Below are 26,581 nucleotides of genomic sequence, written 5' to 3'. Positions count from 1 at the left end.
TAATTCAGGAAGACTTCACCCAGTGTAGGCTGCATACCTCTCTATAGTTAGTAACTCCACTGCAAGTTTCTAAATAAACATCTTTGCTCATCATCTTACAGAAATTAATGCATTTTTTGTATGGAAAAGATTAAAAAAAGTGCATCTTCCTTTCTTGAACAGCAGTATCTGTTGCAAACATAGATGCTTTAAGACACCATGAATCTTGTATATAAAGATGGTTTTTTTTTCACAGCACTAGTTGATAGTTCTCTGGTTCCAAGGTGACTGGTGAGAAGGAAAACACCTGTTTTCCTAGCTGTAAATAAAACCAAATACAATAAAGTCAAAAATTGACAATCTATATTTCTTCTAAAAATAGTATACATTATAACAAGATATAAGAATAAACTGAAGACTCAGACCCATTATCTTGTAAACAGATACAAAACTAAAAAAGTGTGTACATCTCAATTCATGCTATACAAAGAGGGAAAGTATTTCAAGTATACTAATGAGTAATCCAGTGTATGATGAAGTTTAAAGCTAACATTTTCAACTCTCAGTGCTGAAAATTTATACAGAATCCACCTATGACCTCCCAGAAGCAGCTTTATTTCCATCAGACATGAATCCTTGCAGCTGACGTGGAGGTTTCAAGAGTTTCAAGGGATTAGAATTCATTTCCACAAGACAACAGTGTTTCTTCAAAATTTTACAAGTTTTAGCCAGAAAACAGGAAAAAAAAGGGGTAGATTTCAGTTGAACATCTCGATTCAGGAATGCTGCTGCATCATTTCATATTCCCCTTGTGAGTCTTAGGTGAGGGTGCCAGCTCCTTGCTGGGACTGCACCTACCAAAGGACAGCATACTACAGTATCACACACATATAGCCGCGGGACTTTATGGGAGAGAAAAGCTGCTGGCATACATGCCAGCACTCATCATTCAGAAGAACAACGTGGCACACAAGCACGTGATCCTAAGTCACGCATATATATAGGAGACCCAAGGCATGGGGGATTATGCTGGGCAAGCTGCATTATGGACTGTTCCCACATATGCGGTGGATGCCTCCGTAGGAACCGAAAAGAACAGACAGCCCAGCCACAGCAGCAGTCCTCAAAGCTGATTCTAGAACTCCTAACTAAAGATAAAAGATGATTTGCAAAAGTCAGAGCTGGCCAACACCGATCGGAAAACCCCATTCCCAGAAGAGAAACACGAAACATTTAAACCGCATCCCCAACGAGATACAGCAGTACAATTTCATCTTTATGAAATATGGCTAGAAACCTTACTGTTCCAAAAAGTAGCAGCTTTCCTGAGGAATGCCTACAAAAAAAAAAAAGTTATTACAAACTCCAGCCTTCCACAAGCTTTCTAAAAAAAATTAATTCAAACCTCAAATTTAGGTCAGCCTTTTCACCTTGAAACTAGATCTTCAGCTTCTCGAAGTCACCAAAATAAAGCTAATTTAATGTCACCCCAGAACTAGTTCCCGACATTGAAAATGTTAGTCTTCACTCCTAGCTCCTCTGTAACCGTATCACTCAGTATCTTTAGTATAGTATTACTAGAGGTCCCTTTTCATTCTCTTACAGTTAGAAACTCAGTATACAGCATTAGATTTCCCTCCGCTTTGCTACTTAGTTATTTCTACTGGAGAAAAGTAAACCTGTACCCCATTCTAGTTTTGCCCCACATCTTGACATACTGTTCACCAGTGCTTTGGTATATACACCTATGTACATATTAGTATTGTCCGAGATGCTTTTAGCAAGGGTAACAACTAGAAGTATTTTTAAGATACAACGTATTTGCATGTGGCGTTATAGCTATAAAAGTACTTAATATAGCATATAACTGATTTTTCAGGAGGTTTTTTTTTTTAAAAAAAATGAGAACACAGAAGAATGGCAGGAAAAAGACCAATTCCTAAAATACTTAAAATGTAAAGAGCATAATTCAGAGTATCAAAGTTCTTTGAGAAAAGTCAGTCTAAACCACCGTAAGTGCTTTAATAACCATCCACCTGGACTGTAGATGAATTCACCTGTTAATTTCCCATTAAAGTGGCTTTAACCAACACATAAACTTGTGCTAGCTTCACACAAGTGTGCAGCTGCGTTGGTGTGGGACAGAAAGTAGGTCAGCCCACAGGACTGTAAAGAAAACCGCAGTCTGTGAAAAGGGAAGATACGCTCCATCCTAAGGAGACACCCTGGGGGAGGCATTAGCTGTCACCTCACACTGCAAAGCAAGAGGCATCTGACATGAACAGATAATTGCACTCAGAGTACATATTGTCTTCAAAACTTTCAAAAGTTATTTTAAACATAAAGCATTTTCAGGGGATTTTTTTTGGTCCCTAGTGGTTATGGGCTGGCACATCTCTCCAAATTGCAAGATTTCTTCTATAGCACGTATATGCCCTACGATGTAGTAGTATGTAATGAATTGCTTTGTTTCACACCTATTCTTGTTTACAAAAGAGATTTAAAGCTTACTTTGTCTGAATGTGATGTTGAAACATTGAATTAATTGCAACATGCAAATCCAAACCGCTGCTTGGAACACTCATGTGTTCCTGCACCAAAAACAGTGTCATAAAACGTTTAAAAAAATTTAAAAAAGGAAGAAAAATAAAAACTCATCATCATCTACTACGTAGAACACATTAATTTGTGGAAGGGCTGCCGGAAAGGCCAAGAGACTTGCCTTCTAATTGTGGCTTTCACAGCAGCAACAGCATGCAATTGACATGGTTCACAGCTGCTGCAGTAAAACCAGTGGTCTGGTTTTGTTTTTTTTTCATTCCTCTTCTGCTTAGGAAGCCTACAAACAGCAGCAAAGAAACTGAAGGCATCTGTAGACCCAAGAACACAACCTGCATGATTCCATCTAGTTTTGGAAGGTTATCTTTGCAACCCTGAGGGCACAGAACATATATGTACGTGTATACAGCGCTTAAAGCTTACACAGGATATAAACCATCAGTACAAGCTCGCTCTTTCTTGCAAGGAAAACTTCCCATGTACTAATGGCAGCTAGTCCCAGCATTAAAAACATACGGACTAACAAACTTTCTTTGACCTAGAAGTCATTCTGGTAAGTTCTGTTCCCTCTCTTGGGCCATTCCTCCTCCACCCATTTCAGCAGCACTTTCACAACATCAATTCTTTTATAAAATTTACAGAGATCAATTAGCTGCTCCACAGTCCGGTCACTATTCCGTAGCAAGAACTCCAAGGTGGGGCTTTGGGGCTTCTGCTCAAGGAAACACAATTCATCATAAGTCATCCCCCACTTGCTTGCTAAATTTCTCCAGTTTTTCACTGTTGGGTGGCAGGGATCCAGCTTTAGCCTCACTGTGTACAACAAGTCCTCATCATTGAGCATGTCACTGATGGTCGGTGCGCGGAATAAGCACAAGGAGCAGGTGCCATTTTCCTTGCAGGTTTTCTTGAGATCTGCAATGAAAACCACGACATGCAGAGAAGTTAGGATCTATTTCTGTGGTTTCACCAGGAACAAAAAGTTAAAACCACAAAGGGTTGAAGACTATTATGTTCCTGTGAATAGTTTCCGGAAAAGTCAGAATAGTGACACGTAATGCCATTCCTTATGAAGTACTCATGAAATTAACTTTCTAAGACTTCTCTCTTCACTACGCTCAGTGGCTACAATCAAAATGACAGGAATTTTGAAAATACCACACTTACACTTTTACAGAAAAGGCATGCAATTCAATCCAGTGTGTGAGCTAGGATATTCTCCTTTTCTTTTTTTTTTTTTTTTAGGAACTACGATGCTTCCTCAAATCTGCCACAACCTCTGCTTAAATCACCAACAAGATTATGTGTGCATTATATGCATCTTGTATACATGTGTTGTAGGATGAAGGAAAAGGTTTTGCACTTCTGAGCTTCATAACATGCCTTCATAACAACATGAAGTATTTGCACCAGGAGAATATCTGCTGACACATCTAGCTGCAAACACAACTAACATCTAGTACTTCAACACAATGAAAAAGAAAACGTTCCTATGCTTTGTAAGGGCTCTTACAATAAAAGCTGTCCGTGTTCTAAAATGAAAGCCTATTTTAAATGTACATTATGGAAAGGAATGAAGTGCATACTCCTCCATGTGTGAGAAAAATAAAAATACCAAGTCCTAAGATCTGCATCGAATACCGAAAATTGCCATTTAGAGCTTTCCCACACACAACAGTCAGTATCTCCCCAACACTGTGAACAATGTGGTGCTATCACACTATATTATATATTAATAACTTGTAAAAACATGTAGAAACTAGTTCTAGTTAAACACTAATACCAAGACCTTTAACACTGCAGTGGTGTAGGGCACTGTCTGAGCATTTTGGCTGCAGATAGGACCTTAACTCTCCCTCTCTCCTTTGGAGGACAAGAATTTGTTATCTCCAAAGAGTAGCAGATAACGGATGCAGCCCAGAAGCACTTTTTAAAGCTTCTGCCCTCCCTCCAGCTTCATTGTACAGCTTGGAATAGGGAAGCAACTGGTCCTACTTGGGATGAAACTCTTGAAAAAGGGACACTACAATAAGAAAACTGATACTAATCAAAAGATTGATTAAAACCAACAGAAAACAGTGACACAAAATTTACAAGTGCTGGATCAGTGCTGGTCTAAGAGATCTGAACCGTATCTCTGGCTAAGGGCGAATCTGGTACTCACTGACACCTACTCATACAGACAACAGCATCTGTTAAGGTTGGGGTGGTTTTGGTTAGTTTGGGTTTGGGGTTTTTTTTTCCCCCCATTTGCAGTAATTATTGCCAGATTGTGTGAAAATTCCAGAAAGACCATCAAATTGTGAGCTGAACGTAGCTTCTGCATGCACTTTGGTTTTTGTTTTTAGGGGAAGAACAGGCTATTGTTATTTTCGTAACACTGCTCACCAGCTTGCTTTTTTAGCAGGCCAGAGACAACTTCTGAAGTTTTCAACAAGTTAGGACGTGCAGCAACAACACCGCTGCAGACACATAACTTCATACAAATGCTTAGATTCTCTGTTAAGGGGAAACACGTTCTGGTGACATCTTTGCTCACAGGTATTCCACAGGCTTTGCAGCTGTTCTCCACAGAAATATATATGTTAACAACTCCGTTCTTGTGCACTCTAAACTCTTGTTGGAGTGAGACAAACCTTGCTGGCTTCACTCATAGCAAGATTCACTTATACAAACAAGGGAAAACGAATATAATCCAAGGTTCTGGCTAAGCTCAAAGGGCTGGAGAGCACCCTATCTGAATTTCATCTTCTTTTGCTTTGCAAGGGTGCCAGAGTAAGTTTCATCCTCCAATAGAAGCAGGGAAGAAGGGGTAAAGAGGACACAGGGCACAGTTACAGGTAAACAAAACTAAACCAACCTGCTTCTTGTGCTATACTCTGCGCAGACTATCAAAAGCATTATAAGGAATCCTGGCTTGTCTAAGATGCCCTGTGTTAGATACTGATGAGCAGATGACGACCTACCCACTTAATTGCATGAACCTAATGCTACATGATAGGACAGGCTTCTTTACTAACAGGAAATTCTCAGTTGTTCACTGCTAGATTAACAGGGCTGCGTATCACACACATACACCCCACCCCCAGCAGAGCTTACACAATTATGGGATAAGCCCCCACAGCCTACTGCCAACTCCTGCTCTCTCCCAATAGCTGTTTACAGATTTCTTCCAAAGGTGGACGCACTACGTGTGTTGGAAAAACACTGCTTACACATTTCGTATGGTCTGCATTATTGATCACCGACCCCTCAGAACAAAGAAGTTGTAAATGACACTGGTAGTGAAATGAGCTCCAGAAGCATCCATTACTCAAGCAGATCTTAGTTACGACAAACAGCAGCTTTTAATAAAGTACTTTCAAAGAAAATCTAGGAATAAAATATACAGAGCAGTAAAAGCTGACATATTACCGGAGAGTGATTCGTCACTGTGGTTTTGTGTGTCTTTGTCTTCTGGCTACAAAGCAGAAAACAAATATAAATCAAAACAACGTATTTGAACATCAGAATAACTATTTGGCTGATCTACAAGTGGCAAGAGATTACTCAAAAGAATCCCGAGCTACCTGTAAAGTCAGACAGGGAATATATCTGTTTTTGAGGGATTACTGACAATCTGCAGTCTTTTCAGGCAGCATTTTCATGCACTGGCTCACAAAACTGCCCTGTTGGTTATATCCACTGAACAATGTAATCTTTATTAATTACATGCTATGGGGTTACATCTTTCAGATAATTTGTTCTTAAACCCTCAACAGCTGTTCAACAATTCACATGGTTTGATTAAAAAGATTTTTTAAATGCTCTGTAATGAAAAAAAAAGCAAGATTTCTGCCTGTAACATGCAGCAGTAAGGGATTGTTTCATTGATCTAGGAAAAGTGGAAGAGCCTCTTTTTTTTTTGGTTTGTTGTTGGAGTTTTTTTGTTGTTTTGGGGTTTTTTTTTAACAAACTTCTTTACACACATACGAAACTTTTCTAGGCAACAGGTGGACTTGAAATTTTCTGCTGTCTCACGTGTAACCCTCCTCCTGTTTGAAGTCAACATTCCCTCAGTAGCTTTTTGCCTGCTAATTAAACATAATGAAATTACTTAGCAGCTTGAGACTGCAACACATGTTGCAGTATTTCAATTCTACTATTTAGAGAGCAACATCTACAAACTGGAAGGACAGCACCTTAATCCTGTGGGAAGCTGCAGCTGCCCTCACTTTAACTACACAGGTGCGGAGCCAGGTGAAACAGCTTTCTTCTGTCGACGACTTAAAGATGAAAGCAGAAGGGGATTTTCCCCTTAGATAGCTGCAATAAAGTATTGTTGATTTTTTTGGTCTGCGTCATCTTCCAAAACCATAACGGGAGGCTTCTTAACAATTCGCAGGCTGTGCACGCAAACGCAGGTCAACTGGGTAACAATACAGTGTAATAAGATACTCTATTCCTACCTGCTACACCTTCTTTACTAAGAAACCTACTAAAAATAGAACATAGCCGGTTTCAGTTGATGTGGTGAACACGCATACATTCACAGTCCGATTACAAAGAAAGCAAGCTATCTCCAAAATATTTAAAGACTTTGTTAGGAAAGGAAAAATTTGCATGCTGTTCTCAGCATTTCTTTATTCCCCGAAAACTGCAAGATCACACATGCAGCATCAATTCACCCCACAAAATGTCTGCCCTCTGCTCAAGAGAGATCTAACACTGCACGTGCTGCTGGCAGCAGAGCAATCCTCGCCATTATCTTCTAGTAGTTTACTTTTCCACTGACACCGCGTAAGCTTTCTCGGGACAGAGCTTTTTAAAGATGAACTTGGCCTTCATGGCAACATGTGAGCACCCAAAGTTCAAGTAAATTAAATCTGGAGATCCTGATTATAGTCGTTGTCTCCATTCCCACAAATTCCTTTGAAAGGTAGAGCATTATTACTGAGCCTTGAGGAGCAAATCCCTGGAAGGGTAACTCATTGGGAGAAGGAGCCAGCCCATCGCAGCTCAGCCTCCCCAGAGATCTGATTCAAAAGAAACAAGTAAATAAAAACAAAAGGGGCGGGGGGGGGGGGGGGGGGGGAGGTGAGGGAAAAGTTGATACTGTTCACTTTGTTTGCAATAGCTACATTGCTGTCCTAAGTTTCAGTAACATTTCCGAGACTATGAATTCATGAAAGTTCAAACCATACTGTAAAAGCTAATATCTAAATGCTTTTTAAGAGATGTCATTATACTCACGTCCTGTGCTAAAAAACTACAAGTGGCTAGTACTGCAAAAAGTACAAAGAAAAACTGGCCTACTTGCCTGTGCCATAAATCTGTTTTCAAATTCTTATTTTTACTGATCAGCTAAAACCGCTTTTATCAAGTCAGATGCACTGAGATGTACTCAAGATCATTTTCTTATAATGTAATTGCAATAAGACAATGAAGCGTTACTACCCATGAAGTGAAGGTATTATGAAAGAATATTTTTTGCCCATAATTAAAATCCAATCAACCTCTACAGGTCTAATCAAAGCCATAAACCCATGCACAGTCTGAAAATAAGCAGAAAGTTTTCCAGCTCTATAGAACCATTGACACCATCTGTGAAACACATACCAAACCCTTGTTCGTTTCTGATGAAATTCAGCTGGGATTCTGGGATAAGGAAGCCTTTTAAATCTTTGTCTTGCTGGAAAATGTTCATTCATTTCTCTTCTCCAGGTTTTCTCCTCAACCCAAAGAGAATCAATTTGAAATTCAGCAAATAACATTCACTTGAAAGATGGTAACCATGGGGCATGGGGGTCACTCAGCATTGCCTGCCCTATGGCGCTGTTAAGATTGGTGGTGCGTGCTTCCACTACGGGAAAAGCAGTGTCCCAAAGTCAAAAAAAGAACTGTCAAATGCCTCTCCCCCAGGGCAAAACACAAGGAGTCCAAAACCTAGGATTCCTTACTTCTTCACTTATTCTCTGCCCTGGCTCTATTTCCAGTAGGAAGAGGGGAGAGCATGCGTGACAAAGCCCTAACTCTTTGTCAGCTCTTCTTCTGAGCATCTACATGCTGATCAAAATGTATCTCAACTACAAAGTACACGTTAATGATTAAACCACCTTTCTTTTGCTCTCCTCCACAAAAGCTCAGTTCATGGAACCCTTGGAAAGAGAGCCTATTTCTGGTCTGTTTTACTGAGTAAATCTGTGCTCTCCAGATATAGCCTGAAACTATATTTATTTATTAACATACTTATTTAATCAACAGCAATGACCTAGTTCACATTCAGGTATCATTTTTCTTACCTGTTGGATTAGGCCAGAATCTGACGTAAGGGTCTTGATGTTCACAGATGCAATTTCCAACGTAACTTGATCTGCTAGGTACTCCTCATCTAAGACAAAGACTGTTAAACACTGGTTTTCCACCCCAAACACAAATTTAAATAGCAAGACTATCAAACATAAATTACAGGTGTCTAGCATACGAAATTTAACTCCATATGATGATCAGTCACTGGGAAATGCTGGATTAAAAAACCAAAATATTAAATTGGCAGAGAGTGCAACAATCATGCAGAGCATGACTGCGCAGGGAAAAATAATCCTTGCAGAGATCAGATATTAGCGTAGCAGTTGCTTTTTAAACAAACACACTATTTTTGAAGCAAGAGTCACGTTCTTTCGGAAAACTGCCGGAAGAACATTAACTGAACTAAGACATCAAAGTAAGCTGAAGACGATTGTCAAAAGTCACTATAATTTTTACTTTGTTTTTCTCATCACAATTGTAGCAATTGTTGAAATATATACTACACAAATATTTACCTTTCATTCTGCCCCTTTTGCGAATTAGGCTCATACTACTTATCTCTGCTATAGAGGAGTTTCCTGAACTACTGAAATAATCCATTTCAAAGTGTGTTTATCAGCTGCACTGGGAGTCCACTGAAAAGCACAATATTCCCCAGCACAGTACAAGCTTCATTTCAGCCCTCAAAAAGGGGTTCAAGGGATACATAAGCCCTTCGTGAACCTTATGCAAACAGACAAATTTCACTCTGCATAATGAAAAAGATCCTCATGATCCAACCATAGAGCTTGTATTCTACGTGTTTTTACACCCAAAGACTCTCCGTGGTGGTGACTACATTTGTAGTGCTGGTACATTTCCCCTTGCTGTTTGTTTAGTGGTAAGATCTCATTAAAGAACAGCTATTATCTTTATGAATCATCAGATAAGGAAATATGTCTTCTTTTTGTTATTTGACTCAAGAAATTGATCTGAATCAAAGAATTCATCCTTACACTTGCAAGAAAAAAAAACCCAAATCACTACTTTCCTCTTTTTCTGGTTTTATATAGTATTCCACCCCCCTGCAGGACATATGTTTAGTATGGATCATCTTTATTCTTTATGACTGTAGGACCGCAGGCAACAGCAACAGTAACAAAGACAGAGTCTGGCTGAAAATGCAGAGTATGGTCACCAAAATTGCACTTCATTTCTGTGGAAACCTTATGTGTGACTTTTGTTCTGTATTTCAGTGGAGGTAGATTTATAATCAAAACTTGATGTAAACATTAAGCCTAGTCCTGCAAGATGAGAAGTTCCCTCAACTCATCTTTAATTCAGAATTGGTAGAGGGTACTAAGAATTTTAATAAATTATGGCCCCAAAACAGTACATTAATTGACCTATAAAAGCAATCGAACAACCCCTCCACCACCACCAATGTACTGTCTATTCAAGCATTAAATCTGAAGCAAATGTAATTTTGCATTACACACAATCCGACCTGCACATCTGTAACACTTTTTAGCTCAAAGATTCATATTTCTAGTCCATGTATTTGTAGAAATAGTTATGAAAAGTCATTCTCAGAAAAAAATTAAATCACAGAAATGAACAGAGTATTAAGAGGTATTCACACCACTTTCAACTCCAAAGGGGAAATGTCAAGCTATATTAGTACTTACATATTTTTAGCAAAAGGAAGCAGAAACTAAAATTAAAAAACTCGAGTTCACTTCCTTTCTACAGAAAGTGCTGGAATTTCTACTTCCTCTCAGCTTTCCATTTTAAATTAAATGCTTTTAAAACAGGCAAACTCAGGTTTCAAACAACTTTGACAAATCTGACATTTAGGAATTTATCTGAATAATTTTGAGGAGGATCTAACATCATGGATGCACTAAAAACGAGGACATGGAAAAGAATGTAACAGAGTGTTAATAAACAATTTTGAAGGAATAAACTACCTGCCTGCAAATAAACAGAAAGCAGTTTACGATCTCCAGTTGCATCCATCCAACATTCTCCTCCCCTACTAAACAGCACTTCTGAGAAGCGTTCATTTCCTCTGGCTGGCTCCCTCAAGCCCCCAAAATAGTCTCTAACCTTCCTTTAACCCCAGCGGTATATGGCGCACACTCCTCAGCAGAAGTTTCCATTGCAACCAGCTTCTGCAGAGTTTCCTGCGTCTGTCCCCACCGCAGACCTGCTGCGCGACACACGATGCAGAGCGTGCAACCTGCAGAGTGCTCCACAGCTGAGGCCCTGCCAGTGCATCCCCTGGGCAAAAGCCAACAGTGAAGCCTGGGATGACAAAAAAAAAAAACAAAAACCCAACACCCCATATGTAAAGGAAACCATAAAGGGGACATTCACGCTCTGTAATCCAAGTATTTTACTTTGCTGCAATACAGAATCTGTACTCCCTCACCCCATGTTCAGTGAGAAGAGGCAGGAATTTGTGCGGTGGACCTGTATTAAGTTCCCAAGTAGATGGTATTAATGTTAAAGAAAATGTAGTTTGAATTAAGAAATTTAAATCGCTGAAGCTGCTAACTGGCATAACCAGGCCTCGGCCCTTCCATAGCCCTAATCCAAGGCTGGTTTAGAACCCAGTCAAGTTGATCAGTAGGAGAACAGAAAAACAATAGATGATCAATTTGTCTACACAGGTGCTTTCTGAAACGCAGATGTCTTTAAAAAAATAACATTAAAAAAAATAACATAGATAAACAGGAATTGCTTGTTCAAAGACTAAGTGCACTTGAAGGATTGTGAGTTAAAGCAGGTGGAAAAAAGATCGTGATCTGAGGAGGGGCTTGGAACCGAGGCAGACTGGAACCGAACAGATGAATCAACTGGGATGGGGTCAGGTGATGGATTCGGAGAACTGACAAGACCACAGGAAACTCCTGAAAACTTTAGACATGGACTAATGATTTGGTATAGTGTATGTAAGCTCTGCTGTATCTCTGTTCTCTGCCAGTCACTGAGGTGGTGGCCCAACTCTGAGTTGTGATTAAAGCAACCCCAGTGGTGCCCACATCTGTGTGAATTTCTCCTTTAACAATTAATACCTGCTGAAAGTAAAAGATGGCATGACGAGTTATTTGGTTATAGGGCTGGGAGTGCAATCAGTGGCAAGAGACCTTGGAGATATTTCCAGATTATATTTCTGATAGCCTGAAGGCACTGGTAATCTTTTCAAAACCACCCTCTAACATTATCATGTCTCTACCATCTGTTCTCTGAACACTGTTTTTCAATGGCCACACAGTATTTTCCTTTCAGATTGAGAGCCAAGATCTTCTCATGAGTTTTAGACTGACTTTTAGTTAACTAAACTTTGGAAAGAAATTTCAGAAGCGATAGATAACACAGCAAACTGACCTTTAAAATGCAGAAGACACTACATTAAAAACATTAACATCTAGCAAAAAGTAAAAGTATTTCAATCTGTTCAATAACAGATTGTTTTACAGTGGTTTTACTGCACACAACACCACAGATCTACGACACCTGAACAGACAGAATTCACAACACTCACCTTTAGGTACTCCCGTGTCTTGGACAGGATATTTTTCAGTCTGTCATAAAAAGGCAAGAGACACAGATTTTTTTATATATTTTTAGTGTAATCATGCTGGAGAAAGAGTGTACAGAACTGCACAATCACAGCTGAATCTCTTGAATTGCTACTAGTTCATCTGTCTACAACCACATATATAGTAAGACTCTTATGTGGGAACTGAGATGCTACTAACACTACTGATTAGCACATCCAAGAGTAATAAAAGATTGCTGCTTTGCTGTGTTTTTTCTAAAGGTATTACTTTTTAGTGGAAGAGCAGAGATCAGGAAAGAAGTTTTGCCACTTAAATTCAAAATAATATGAAAAAGGTAATGCATACGAGGAGGAAGAGGTGACTTCAAAAGCACTTTTAGCAGATACAAGCTTTTACTAAAATGTTACTGTACTGAGCGAAAAAAATATTTTTCCCTTCTGCTCCAAAATTAAAAAGCTGATTGAGACACAACAGAAAACTATTATTACTGAGTTTAATGGAATAGCTGCTCATTTCCACGCATGTTATAACTTACTATTATACCTGAAACCTATTGCTTTCCCTATGACCACTACCCCTAACTAAAAGTAGGTGTGCCTTTTATAGATGCTGTAACCAAGCAAACAGATTAAAAGGCATCTTCATTTAATGGAGGGGGGGGGGGGGGGGGGATAAACAAACTTTTAATTTGTCTCAGACATAGCAACTTTCCCTCATCTTTTAAAAAAACTGCCCTTAGCAAAACAGAGCATCTAATTTAGGCAGTCCACAAAAACAAAGTCTGTATCTTTTACTAAAACCTGCTAACACAAATGCATGTACACAGACTGCAATAACCGATCCCAGTGAAGGATCAGCATTTAAAGTACCAGTGACATTTTCAGAGTTTGCTGCTGACTACCTGTTGCAAAGCTTCAAAATGAGAAAAAAACACCAAGGCAAAGCAATAGCTTGCTCTACTTGCCATCCATTAAATAAAACACAAAGTAAAATAAATTTGTAACTACATTAGATCTTCTCTAATTTACGGCACTGTAACTTTTCCCCAACATAAACAATCCACAGCAACATTAAAAAGAAAAACTCTTCACACTTCACGGAATTTCACGTTATTTTTAGCTGATATACTCCTGTCTCAGCGTAAGACTGGCATGTCTAATATTCTAAGATATCCCAAGACAAAAACCTTGTCATAAAGGGTGTTATCTCTGCCAGCAAGCACTAGAGCACACCAGCTGGTCTCTCCTGAGGTTCACCCATGCCTGCTGGAAGGCACTGCTCTTTGGTCTTACCTTGCCATGACTCTGACTCATCAGACAAAATAGGTACAGGAAGGAAAAACTTAGTACAACTGAAATTTTAAGTCCTAGGTGGGTTTTCTTATTCTTCCAACCCATACAGACAGAAGAATGTCAGCACCAGTCTTGGTTGTCGGGGCTTTTTTACATTAAAAAAACGGTACCGTCTTAGCCTCTAGAGGCTATCCCATGGACAGCTCAGCTGATGCCATCCACTTCAGCTTATATACCTATTGGTATTTTCACTTACACTTCAATGGCACAAGGTCAGTAAATTAAAATCTGTTTACACAATCTTACAGACAAGCAAAACTCACAGTCTGAGTTAACATCCCTCAGTGTTTCACCTCACTCCTGCACTACACTACTGTCGAGAGATACAACGACTTGAACTGTATCAGACCAGAAACACACGTACCATCGTCAAGGAAAGAGTGCTTGGATCTGTATCCTCCACCGGCTCTTTTGCTGCATGATCTGCTGGAAATAAGAAAGCTTTGTCACTGCGTAATCCTCAAAATATTTCTGTCTGGCGATTTATATTTTGCTTCTTTGTCTGACCAAGATAAAGCACAACTATGCAGCCACTACATGCATTGTGTCAAATTACATTTCCACAAGAATACATGACAAACTAGAAAATGTCAGAGCTACTAGCACATAGATGAGAAGCTACATGCAACAAGGAAACCCAATGCTAAGCAAACAAAAGATAGACTTAAATGAAAATTCACAATTATTTTCTGGGGAAAAAAATAATCACAAAACAATACAGCAATCCAGTAAATATGCTAAAAGCCAATTTTGTTCTCCTAGTGACAACACTCCGTTTTTTCTTCAAAGCAATAATTCAAACAGTAAACATACCCGCTACAACAAAAATTAATACTATAATAACCAGCAGATTGTAGTACAAAACCTAATAAAAAAACATTGAGGTAAACTAATTATTTGCATACAATAGAATCATAAACTTCAATTATATTAACAGGAAAAGGATACAAAAATAAATTGTCAAAGCACTTGCAGGTGAATCATTAAATGTCAACTGCTCTGCATCAATGGCTAAATTAACAAATAATAGCGGGGGTACTTACAAAAAGTACACAGAGAATCTGAAACAAATCTCACACAGAAGTCAGGATTCACAAAACCACTCCCGTAATTAGACATCACCCTGCCCTTTTCTTGAGTAATCTCTTCTGTTGGCAACTATCACACTTTCAAAACCTGAAAAGCATTTTAAATTATGTAGTAGGATTTTTACCCCCTCCCTGCCACTCTCATTCTAGAAGTCCCTAAACTTACTACAAGTATACATTAAATGTTTTCAGCTGCAACCAGTAAGAGGTGACCGAATCAACATTTGGTGATTACCTTCTCCCAAACACGGAAACAAGTGCATTTAGAACACAGGCCCAGAAATTAATCACAAAATGCACAGTACAAACACTGAGCCCCAAAACAGCCCAGAAATTGCACACATACTACGCTAACCAACCTAAATGTAGCATAATTGTTCACTTTGGAACCTCCTCCAACAAATCTACTCAATACAACAGCACAACAAGCTTAAAGCATAAGGCAACACAAGACAGTACGTACCAACGAAAGTGGCAGCAGTGGGCCAGAAGCACCTCCGGGGCTCTGTTGTCCCTCGGGCGCCGCGAGGCAGCCCCAGGGCAGCAGCAGCTGCGGGGTGCCCAGGGGCAGTGCCCAGCCCCTCTGCAATGCCAGGCTGAGCCCTGCTCAGCGCTGCTGCCCGCAGCAAAACCACATGCATTGCCCGGGCAGGTGGCACACCAACCATCAGAGGGGTCGGATCTACAAGGCTTGAGCACAGCCTCTGCACACAGAATGCTCTAAAAAGGCAGAGGCCTATGAAATTTCAGATGAGCATGTTCACGCTGCAGTACAAAGCTTAGGAAGACATGCAGAAGAAGAAAAACCCCCAAACCAAAACCCCGTATTCTTGTCACACGCACCGTTTTTGGTGAACATGAAATGCCTGCTCCAGAATCATGGCATCAACAGAATGTTCTGGATAAAGCCTGCCCTGATAGCAAGTGCCAGCACGAACCGCCATAAATTCTCCAACTCAAATGTGGAGAAGTTGAGAGTCGGACTGGCAGATGAGCAAATACAATAAGCTGGCATAAGACACTGCATAAGAGTAGGGCCAAAATCGGAGGATCCAGGTGGGAACCGTAGCGGAGAGCTGTGAAGGAACTGGAAAGGGAGCTGGCGCAAAGAGAGAAGCCCGCCCTGTAAAGGACAGCTGAAAAAGGAGGCGGCACTGGGAGCCAAAGAAAGGCTCCAGGGAAGGTGGCCAGCCCAGGAATCCCCAGTTTCACTGTTTCTCCACTGTCAGCAAAGACCCAAGAAACCCCGTGGCAAAGCATGTGACTTATCGTCAGTTTATTCTGGAGGCCTTACAGCTCCTCCTTACAGATTCTTAGATGCATTTTAAAAAAAATAAGTATCTTTTTGTTGCCATTGTAATATAAGGGGAACTTTGAGGTAGCTGAAAGCAGAGCCCACAAAATGTCCATGCCCTGGTGAACCTTGGTGGCTAGTGCAGCTATGGTAAGGGCTTCATCCCCTATCTTCTGTTACAGGTCCAAGATAACGGCCAAGGTACATTGTGACACTGGTGATTTATTTTCCACAGTCCAGAGGGAAGCACTGAAAAAATGGCAGAAACTCCAAGAACACAGGCATTTGAAATAAGGACTTGACAGATCCCAGGGTGACTCTACAAGACATGATGGGAGTGGTACCTCTAACTGTCTCCTGCTTTCTAGGTCTCACAGAAACACAGTCACTGTGAATCTGTGATTTTGCATCTTTCTTGCTTACCATCCATCCTGAAAAATATTCTAAAAGTTAATTTCTTTTCCTGTACCTCAGTTTTTCCCCTTTTGTTTTCCTAGTTCTTTACGAAGAACAGCATTTTCCATGTTTTTTAGGTTATAGAGCACTACCAAGTCCCAACATTTGCTCTAAGTGGCATGTATGTGTATGAATATTCGTACCCAAGAATAAAGGCTCCACATGCCGGGCTGTGGATGACTCAACATGGTTTTGTTGAACACCAATTGTAGATGGATATTTTGGAAATCACAGTCTTAATATTTAATTGTGAATAAGCCCACCCAAACGCCACGTCCCCCCTCTCCCACACACATCTCCCACAGCATTCTGCAGCTCATGTCAAACAGGTGGATGCAGGTGCACAAAACAGCAGAGAGGAAAGTTCTCTGTTTCTCTCCACTGTAAAACATCCACAGTTTTGCATGTTGAAAGGTCAAGAGGAAACACAGGTACCACCTGACTATTCAGCGCAGATCATCTGATTTCGCAATCACTTTGACAGACAGCTTGATAACAACATTATCCGGGATCCCTCAAAAAAAATCACTACCACCACACTCCCCACTGACAGCATACAAGCTGCTGGCCTGCATTTACTTCCCCACACTTCTGCCAGGAACCGCATGAGTTGACACGGATGGCCATAAATCAGCACGTGCAAACTGACCCAGACAGACGCAAGCCAGGTTTGACGGTTGCTCTCAAGGTTCCTTTCTGCCACCCAGCACCTGCACGCCTCTCAGTGGTGCCATGGCTCTTCTGCCTGAGCCTGGCTGGTATAACCAGGCTGCAAGAGGAGCAGCACTACTGGAAGGAGGTCTGAAGGTGACTTTTGGAGAGCTCAGCATGTTGACCTTTAAGCAGGAGGGGAGTTCACAAAGCACCATGTAGCAGAGGTGGTATTCACTTTTTGCCTGCAACACAGCCTTGGCATCACCAGTAGCAAGTGAAACATTAAGGTCTACCATAGCCACGCAGTTCAACGTACATGCAGCAAGACCTCTGTCACACCAAGGCTGGGCATACACATTAACAGTACAATTCAGCACAACTCAAACAAAATGAACACCCCAACGCTAACGTCGTTCATTAAGATGAACCCTTTGATTAAACCCAGATCAACAACGGTGCTTCTTCGACTAGAGGCACATGAATTTCCGATTTGAGTACGAGGAGGAAACAGGACCGGTTAAATTAGAATATTCAGTTCTCTGAAAAATCCAAGTCCACCAGCACTTGGGTGTTTTTTGGTTTACTGTTAACTACTCAAAAAACTTTGCCACTTTCCGAGCAGGTAGGTGGGGAGCAACCGTGCCAGAAGTCCTGTGCACCATTAGCCGTGCAAGGGGAAAGAGTGCGGGAAAAGAGCCCACCGGGAGCCTGGGGATTTCAGAAAATGGCTTTTGCATGTGCTGTTAGCAAGCGCAAGCTAACCTGCACGCTAAACGCTAGAGCAGGCTTGACAAGACAAGTTGCACTAAATCACATCAGCAGAGCACATGATAAATTATTACCGTGGTTAATTAGCGTGTACGGAGGGGGAAGGGAGCAACTAACGAACACTTTCTAATCTAAGCCGGGGGCAAAGCTCCTCACCCGGCTCCCCTAAGCCGCCGCTACGGGTCACCCCCGTCCGGGGAGGGAAAAGCGGGGGGGACCGCGCCCGCCTGCCCCGCACCCGCTGGGGGCAGCGGGGGGCCTGGAAGCCACCCCCACCCCCCCTCCGGGACCCCCCACCCCTCGGCTCCCCGCGGCGGCGGCGGCCTCACCTGGGGGCAGCGGGTCCTGCGGAGCGGCCATGGGGCGGGCGGCGGGGTCCCAGCGGTGAGGAACGAGCTGCGCCCGCCGCGACGTGCCCGGAACCGCCGCCCCGCCGCGCCGTCCCCTTCCTGCCGCCGCAGGTAGGGCCGGGCCGCGGCCGCGCCTCGCCCCCGCCCGGCCCTACCTGCCCCTCCTCGCCCGCCCCCCGCGGCAAGCGCCGCTCCCGGGGTAGACCAGGCGGCCGGGAGCGCCGCGCTCCACGGGCCGCGCAGGGCGGGTGGCCGGCCGGCCGGCTCCGCCAGTCCACCTCCTTCAGCAATACACGGCGAAGCGCTCGCTCTCCTGCCCTTACATGTATTTAGGCGCTTAAATAACCGCCCTCAGGGTTCAGACAGGGGGATCGGCCCCCCTCACCGAGGAGGGACCTCCGTGAGGGCCGGAGGTACCTGCAGGCGGCTCACCCTGCACGGCCGGAGCTGCCAGCGCCAAGTGTTGCAGAGCAACGATCGTTAACTGCACTGGTTTTTCCCAAATATTTTAAATTCACCCTCTTGTGCTGCAGGGTACAAATGTACATGTATGCATACATGTACAAATACAAAGATACAAATCTTTGTATTGCTTTGGGTCCCCATTGCCATCTCTGGCAAATTCTCTCACTTAAGGTTTCAATATACTTAATACAGAGTTCTTAAATAAGCGGTACCTTCTAAATAAGCGATATCAAATATTGCTACTTATTGTACAGTACAAACAACAGAAACCAGCAAAACTGAATGCGCCATTATAAAGACCACATTTGTGTGTTAACCACCTTACTCGTTTATTAACAAATCCTAGTCTGGCACTGGGAGAGCTCCAGTTCAGTCAACTGACTTATACGGGAGGAACTAAAAGTAGCCTTTGGTCCATAAAGCATTAAAAATTGAGTGCTTTTCCACAGATCATTTTTCATCTACCACGCAGGTTTAAAATACATAAAACAAAAAAAAAAAAAAAAAAAAGGGACAGATTAAATTGCTCTTATTTTCAGAATTTAGACAATACAGGGGCTCATCCTGCTTGTGGCTTTTCATTAGTATCAATAATATTGATGGTTTTCAATGATTCTGCTATTGAATATGTGAATCCTTACAACAGAGCAAGTCTTTGTGAGGAAAGCTCTTATGGTGTACCTCTAAATCATCCCACCTGTGAGAGGACTGACAGGGTATTAGAAGATTCAGAGCATCACCCTTACTTCGCTTGAGATAAATGGGAGGATTTGCCATTGGATTATACACATACACACAAACACGTACACATATCTCTATATATCTTAATCTCCAAGGTAAAGTGAACAGATCACTAATATTCCTGTAATTCATGATGTATGAAAACCAAAGTAGTAATTTTTTAGGTGTATCATTGGAGTCTGGCAGTTCCAAGGTATGGACTGACTCTGCTTCCACATTAGCACTGAAACCCATTCTGAAAGAACAGAGGCACTTCTAGGTTTAAAAGGGTAACACCAAGTTTAATTAGAAATAAAATTGCTGACTCTGTATGTTTCCCTAGATTGCCTTAAAGGCACGATGTTTTTGGTGGTGTATAATCAGGTTGAGACTTAGAGGGCGGAGAAAGCATATTCTCACCACCACAGATCTGCACAAATGCTAGAGTAATAGTTGCTGCCTCACCTATAACCGCAAGAAATGACAAAGCCACAGTAGAGCTAAGAATTGTCTGGATTTTAAACCTGCCAAATGTATGCCTCAATAAAATGTATGCTGTTAATCTGACTGTGAGGATTTGCATGTACGTATTGCCTCTGTGTGCTGTTTGAAGACTACCGGTTTTAGCCCCAGAAGTAGATATAGTTGGTGACTACAAAAACTTTGGATAAATGTATGTACAGTCTATATAATAATGTGTCCGCTAACATCCTTAAAAATATCCTTAGTGTACTATTGTTACACAGTGGGTGGCTGTAAACTACAGAAACATACAAAGCATTGATGTTGGGGGCTAAGCCAGGTTTTAACATTAATCTGGCGTTTACTCTTCCGATACCTTACAACCCAAAATCTTCCTACAGTAGGACTAAAAAATTGTTTTAACAAACAATAACAAAATAATTTTAGCAGAAAAATGCTTATGCCAGTAGGAGGAGAAACTAGTTAATGTTGTTAAAATTCATATATTTTCAAAAGTGGATCTGTAAATTACATTGACTTTTCAATTTGAAACATTTTTTTTAAAACATTATTCACAAAGAATTCTGAAATAATGGAATTTAATAATAGAAGTGAAAAGTCTAAATAACATTACTGCCTCAAAACTTAAGTTACTTATCATAATTTAACAATTTTTTCCTAGTACTGAAGGAGGAGCCCGCAATCACTAATAAATATCACTAGAGCCCTGTCAACAGTACAGATTAATTTGGCTGTTGCATGCCTGTTCTTGTATCATTCTTTAGTGACATAGAAGTATTTGTTTGTTACTTAACTAACTGACCAGTCCAGAAAGCCAACAATTATTTCAGCAAAACTACATATAACTGTATCATAAAACCTAAATCCAGAATAAGATAACTTTAAGCAACAGCATTCTCTAAAAATGGATTAACTTTCTTGGCAAATGTCTATACTTAAGCACAATCTATATCTTATCTTGCTGTAACCCTGCAAGCTGCTAAATTCAGTGTAACTAATGACAACGTGAAGAGTTCAGGATTTTGTAAATTTCCTCTCTAATACAGACTGTTTTCGAATAGTTTTTACAAATCAAGTCTACACATGCTTCTTTTCACCCCTTCCTTGCCACCCCTCAAAAACCCAGCCATCTTTGATGAGGACAGAGACTCTTCCCAAAGATCTACAAACTGTCTGGTAATACATAGCTAGTTAGTTTATAGTTTGAAACAGCAATTAACCCACAATCTCTAGCAGTCTCCTGCCTTCTGAGCACCAGACTGAAGATGAAACCTTTTTTATCCCACAGCCAATATATTCTTGTCCAGCAAAATAGTATTGCTATCTCCCAATAAAAAAAAAAAAAAGATATAAAACTTCTTTCTAACTAATCCTCTGTGGCTTTTCCTCACGGAAATAAAGAGCTTCTGTTCCGGATCCCAAATGCCACTGACACGGTGGAACAGTAATCTTCCCCTCCCTGACAGGGGCTGCTAATAGTCATGGTAACTGTGAGCCTGCCAGTATCGCATGGCAACCTTGTTTATTCTTCCTCATTCCTTGGCTTTATGCATTTCAAGCATCTTTATTTAAGAAAGTACGTATTGAGCAAAATAGCTCTGTTCCAACACAACCTCTTTGTCTCTAATGTATTTCAGTAGAGGCAGGAATACCTCCCTGCATTTCCTTTCCTAAGTTTCTTACAGATTGCTTTCCACTGTCGGCCGCTTCAGTGCATTGCCGGATCAGTTCTTGAAAATTCTGAGACTGTTTTGGAGTAGGAATAATTAACCAGCAGCTAAAAAGTTAAAACTGCTTTCTTTGCCAATTATTATATTGGTCTGTTCTTTTACAGTTGTTCAGGAATGTCACAATTTTGACATACGACAGAAACAACATTATATGGAGAAAATACAACAAATAACGCACGCCTCGACCGTCTTACATAAACCTGTGGGTAATTTGTTTGCCTTATAGGACATGCGTGATATGGGAGTGTGCTCACCACTCTGGGAGCTGTGCTGTGTCCAAGTCAAACACACGCCACACAAACAGGGAAACCTTGCCGTCGCTAGATTGACTTAATGAAACTACGCCTAATACGATTGGTTTCAGGCTGCAGCTTATCTGTCTGCATGGGCATTAGCTGGGACCCCTGCCGGGCTGCTTGTTTCCATAAATGTGTAAGAATTTAGTTGAGAACTCAACCTCACGGTTGGATTTGTTGACAGATAAGCACACGCACAGAAAGTGCAAGTGCATCAGTCCTGGAGGTTTTTTTAACATGACTACATATGTTCATCTGCACCTGCTGTACTCAGAAGTTTGACAGAGTTCATAGACTCATTCCTTTATTTGCATTCTTTCTTCAGAAATTATAGGTACTACTGGAATGACAGCAAGACTTCAGAGATTACTTCTGCACTCTTGATTCAGACCATGCTGTCATACACTACATGATGCAGTTTGTTAACATTCAGCTATTACACGCATAAAACGCAGGAATGAGAATACAGGTATACAGCTAAAATTTGTAGCTCATTTTTCACCACCCACAAAAACTGTAAAAAAATTTACTCCCCCCTTGTAGTTTGCTATTCTTTATTTTTTTACTGCAGTCTATCTTTCTCCTCCTTTTCCTCATAGCCATTGTGAAGGTATTGCTCCATGCAATTTTCATATTAAAATTTTTCCTTTTTTTTTTTCTTCACTATACTGAATTTGACCTATTTTGCTATTTACAGGCCACACTCCTGTCATTTCTCTTGTTTGTCTAGAGATCCATGGGTACTTCTCAGAAGATCCTTGCAACAGTTGCCTCAAACTCGAGCATATATGGTGGGTTTAAGGCAGACAGCAGTAGGTGAGAACAGGCTGCCAGTTAAGCATAATTTACAAGGAAATGTAATTTCCATCAGGCCTAATGACAGCTGGATAAAACAGGGGTTTGATCATACAAGTTCTTCAGTTGTAGCAGGCCTGAGAGACCACAGAACTGACATGCCCCACTACTTGTCTGCTTTTTGTACTTACATCGCATGGTTTACTAAAAATTCTTGCCCACAGCTTTGCTTTGTGTATTGTTGAATCTTCATAACTAGGCTATCACAAGACGTTCCATTGCTCAACAGGCACTGCACTCCCACCGCTGCTGTTTGCCAGACTTAAACAGAAGTTTGTGACGTATTGATTCCTCTGGTTTACTCTCCTAAGTTTAAAAAGGACCCATGCAAATGTTACTGTGGAAAAATAAATAAAGGCAAAAGTTTCAAGGACAAACAATTTCCAAAAATCCACATTTCGGATTACTGAAATCTAGTTCATGAACGTGGCAAAGCAGCTGGGATTTATCAAGTTTCCCCTAACATGAAACGTGAAGCCACTCTGTTTTGCCTGTTTGATCACTTAAATTTGCCCATAATAATTTCTAGGACACATTTTTACATGCTTGATGACCACAGATCATTCTGTCTGTGTATAAGCAGAGTACATAAGCTCAATTCTGGCAAACAGCTGACTAAAAAGCTCCAATGAAGCTAATACAAGAAAAGCAGCAGGACTTTTTCAGTTTCAGTTCCCAACAGGCCAGAGGCAAGTTTGGTAAATGCAGATTTGTTATAGCCACTAAGAGACCATCTGTCACTGGTGCACCCAGATCTCTGTCCACTAGAGAGAACAATGCTGAGGTGGGGGAGAGGTCATTCTGATGTCCATTATTTAACACTTATTTACTAACACATAATAATGTTTTTAGTTCCCGTGTTCAAGGCTTTCTTTGCCTGCACATAGAAAGAGAACGTTAAGAGTTTGCAAATACAATTGTCAGTGTTTTTAACAGCAATACATATTATGAAATCACAAGTTATTTGTTCTTATGCCAAGCATGCACATGGTACAATGTACATGTACACTGAAATAGTAAATATATATGGCCAGATTCTTTTCATGAGCCCAGCAAACTGTAAACTATGACTATCGCTCTTCCCAGTGAATGCCTGTCCTCAGCCCCTGCTAAAATATTATAACATCATGGCAAATTTCTTTAAAAGAAACAGCCTTTGTAGATGCTCCCGGCTTTGTAACATGCTGGCAGGTTTTTGTTTGCAATTGTAAGACTGTTTCTTCTGCAGCCATTTACTGAAATCGATTTCACAAAGAAACCCTCTATTGGGATTTTTACATTTTTAAACCACTACCAGAGTAGCGTTTCTAGGTTGAAATCAACATTAAAACATAAGACTGAAAATACTCTAAAGTTTAGAAAACTGTATTAAGCTAAATTCGGCTCTGGTATAGCAGACAACACTTATGTATACAAGGGATTTTTTTTTTCCTCTTAAAATTAATTATTATACATTTCTACAGACAATTCCTTACGCTTCTAACATGGCAGTCAAAAACTAAACTGCTACTGACTTTTGATGCAAGCAGGGTAAGACTCTGTCAGAGGGGAAAAAATAAAGTACTTCCTGTAACTAAGATAAAATGTTCTGAACTGACAACTGAGTGAACACTATAACTTAGAATTTGATTTGTTTAGTTTACATCAGATCTGCGTAGTCCTTTATGTAGTGCAAGGGTGTGACAGAGCAGTGCCTGATTCTTCCAAGGTTTGGGGGCTTTTTTAAAATACTCATAAAGTTTGCTTCAGAATCAAAGCTATAAAATGCAAACAAATACAATGAATTCACCTTAATCTGCTGAACAGAAACAGTTCCTTTGTGAGAAGTACAAACCACTTGTGATAAAGTATGGAGTACTGATAGCAAGAGCAAAGCATGGCAATGTGAACATTTGCTGTTCTGACATTCTCAAATATCTAACTGATGCTGAAATTAGGAGTAGATTCTCATTTAGCCATTCCCAAATTATAGGTGTACTGCCTGTATTCAAGAGGGGAAAGGAAGGAGGAATTACATCGTCACTCTGGAACCAAACTGTAAAACTACTGCTTACTCCATTTCAGTCTCTGTAATTCACAGCCATCAGTCCTTCATCTTTTCAAGCCATTTTCAGCAATGCAAAATCTGTGACGTACTGGCATGTAAGGACAAATATAATGGAAAACTAATTTGAACGAATGTGTAAGCAAATAACAATGGCCAACAAAAAACTTTTAAGCTCTCTGAAACAGTTACCCAAACCTTAAATCTCATCTCCATAACCCAGTACAGAAGTATTCTCCTGTAAGTGAAAGGGTGTAAGGAGAACCTGGGTTAGCAGGCGGATTGAGAAGAAAATCCTAATTCCAGCAACCCTGCACATAAAATCAGTGCACCGTTCATGTTTTCCCACAGGAATATGGTTTTTTGCAATTCGGGAAGAGAATTACAGATATACATTCAACTGTGGGGAGCAAAAGACTGTTTCTGAGCTGTCTGGGGTTTTTTTGTTTTGTTTTGTTGGTTTTGTTTGGGGTTTTGGTTTTGTTAAGATTTTGAAAGGAACTGAAAAGAAGCAGCAATAAGAGCCTTAGACTAGTTCCAATAGCTACTGGCAAAGCACAGCTAGACAAACTCTATTGATAATAGTCACGCTGTAACTTTCAACCTGTCAAATGCCAAACAGTCTCCCTAAGGGGTCAATAAAAAATAAGTAAGTAATAAAATGAAGGTGTAGCTAAGCTGATCTAACAGCAAACAGCCACTGGAAGGGATAGTCCTGCCCTTTCTTCTTCCTCCCAAGGTACACCCCCTCGCCTCTTCCCCTGGATCAGGCCGAGTGATGAAGGTACAGCGAGTCAGTTCAGGGGGCTGCTCTGGCAGAAACTTATCCCTAGGGGAGAAAAACCCCAAACAATCACTCAAGCAGCTGAATGGATTTAACACGCACCTTCAGGACTGCGAGCTCAGGCACATGGGGTGGGGAGCCTGGAGGAGGGAGACGAGGGAGGAGTGCCTCTTGCCACAAAACTCAGGATTTCAGGATTTTAGCGTAACGTGTAACCGCATCTGAAAGTGCCTCCTTCCCATTATGCTACGGTGGTCTGCACCTCCACTGAAATAAGGAAAAAAAACCCAAAAACAAACAAAACCGGTGTGTGTACAACTAAAAATATGAGTGATAATAATAATAAAAAAAAAAAAAAGCCAGTTGCCGGAGAGACTATAGCTACTAACTTTCCACCTTGCTCTCGAAGGGAACAGTAAGGGCATCAGCTAGGGCAAAGCCGTGTTTCCTATATTCCTGTATAACACCCCATATAAAACACCCAGCGTCAGGCGTGCCCGTCTCCATAGACATACAAAAGCCGCCTTAGAGCGCTCGGTACAGTTCCCCTCCGGCAGGCAGCCGCCAGGCCCTCCCCGCCAGGCCGGGCCGGGAGCTGCAGGGGGCGCCGGCCAGCACCGGACAAGTCAACTTAGCGGCGGCGGCGGCCCCCCCTGCCCAGCGGCGGGGCGGGGCGGCCCGGGCCCCTCGGCGCTGCCCTACCGCACGCACGTAGCGCAAGGCCAGCGCGGCCTCGGCACGCTACCGGCGGCGGCCACCGGGGTGACACCCCCTCGCGGGACAGCGCCCGCCGCTCGTGCCGCCGCTCGTGCCCCAACGCGCCGCGCCGCCCCGCCCCTCGGCCCGCCGCGCGCGCGCGCGCCGCCTC

General features: G+C 41.4%; 1 protein-coding gene across 9 annotated transcripts; it reads right to left on the bottom strand.

The window, feature by feature from the left end:
* Window positions 1–325: 325 nt before the first annotated feature.
* EDARADD (EDAR associated via death domain) lies at window positions 326–26,452 on the bottom strand. 9 transcript variants are annotated; one of them, XM_055713843.1, is made up of 7 exons: window positions 26,103–26,452; window positions 25,816–25,980; window positions 14,091–14,152; window positions 12,356–12,395; window positions 8,820–8,920; window positions 5,953–5,998; window positions 326–3,453 (listed from the first exon to the last, which is right to left on the bottom strand). In XM_055713843.1, exons 3-7 carry the CDS (start codon window positions 14,091–14,093, stop codon window positions 3,077–3,079), a joined length of 567 nt encoding a protein of 188 aa, XP_055569818.1. In that variant the 5' UTR covers window positions 14,094–14,152; window positions 25,816–25,980; window positions 26,103–26,452; the 3' UTR covers window positions 326–3,076. The 9 variants fall into 9 exon arrangements, with proteins under 9 accessions (XP_055569818.1, XP_055569817.1, XP_055569816.1 ...); XM_055713842.1 differs by having other exon boundaries at window positions 25,816–26,452; XM_055713841.1 differs by having other exon boundaries at window positions 14,091–14,149; window positions 25,816–26,452.
* Window positions 26,453–26,581: the final 129 nt, after the last annotated feature.

Source organism: Falco cherrug, chromosome 6 (genome assembly GCF_023634085.1).
Source record: "Falco cherrug isolate bFalChe1 chromosome 6, bFalChe1.pri, whole genome shotgun sequence".
In the NCBI taxonomy this organism is placed as follows: Eukaryota; Metazoa; Chordata; class Aves; order Falconiformes; family Falconidae; genus Falco; species Falco cherrug.
The sequence above is the reverse complement of the archived record's forward strand: the minus strand, read 5'-3'. Positions and strand labels throughout refer to the sequence as shown.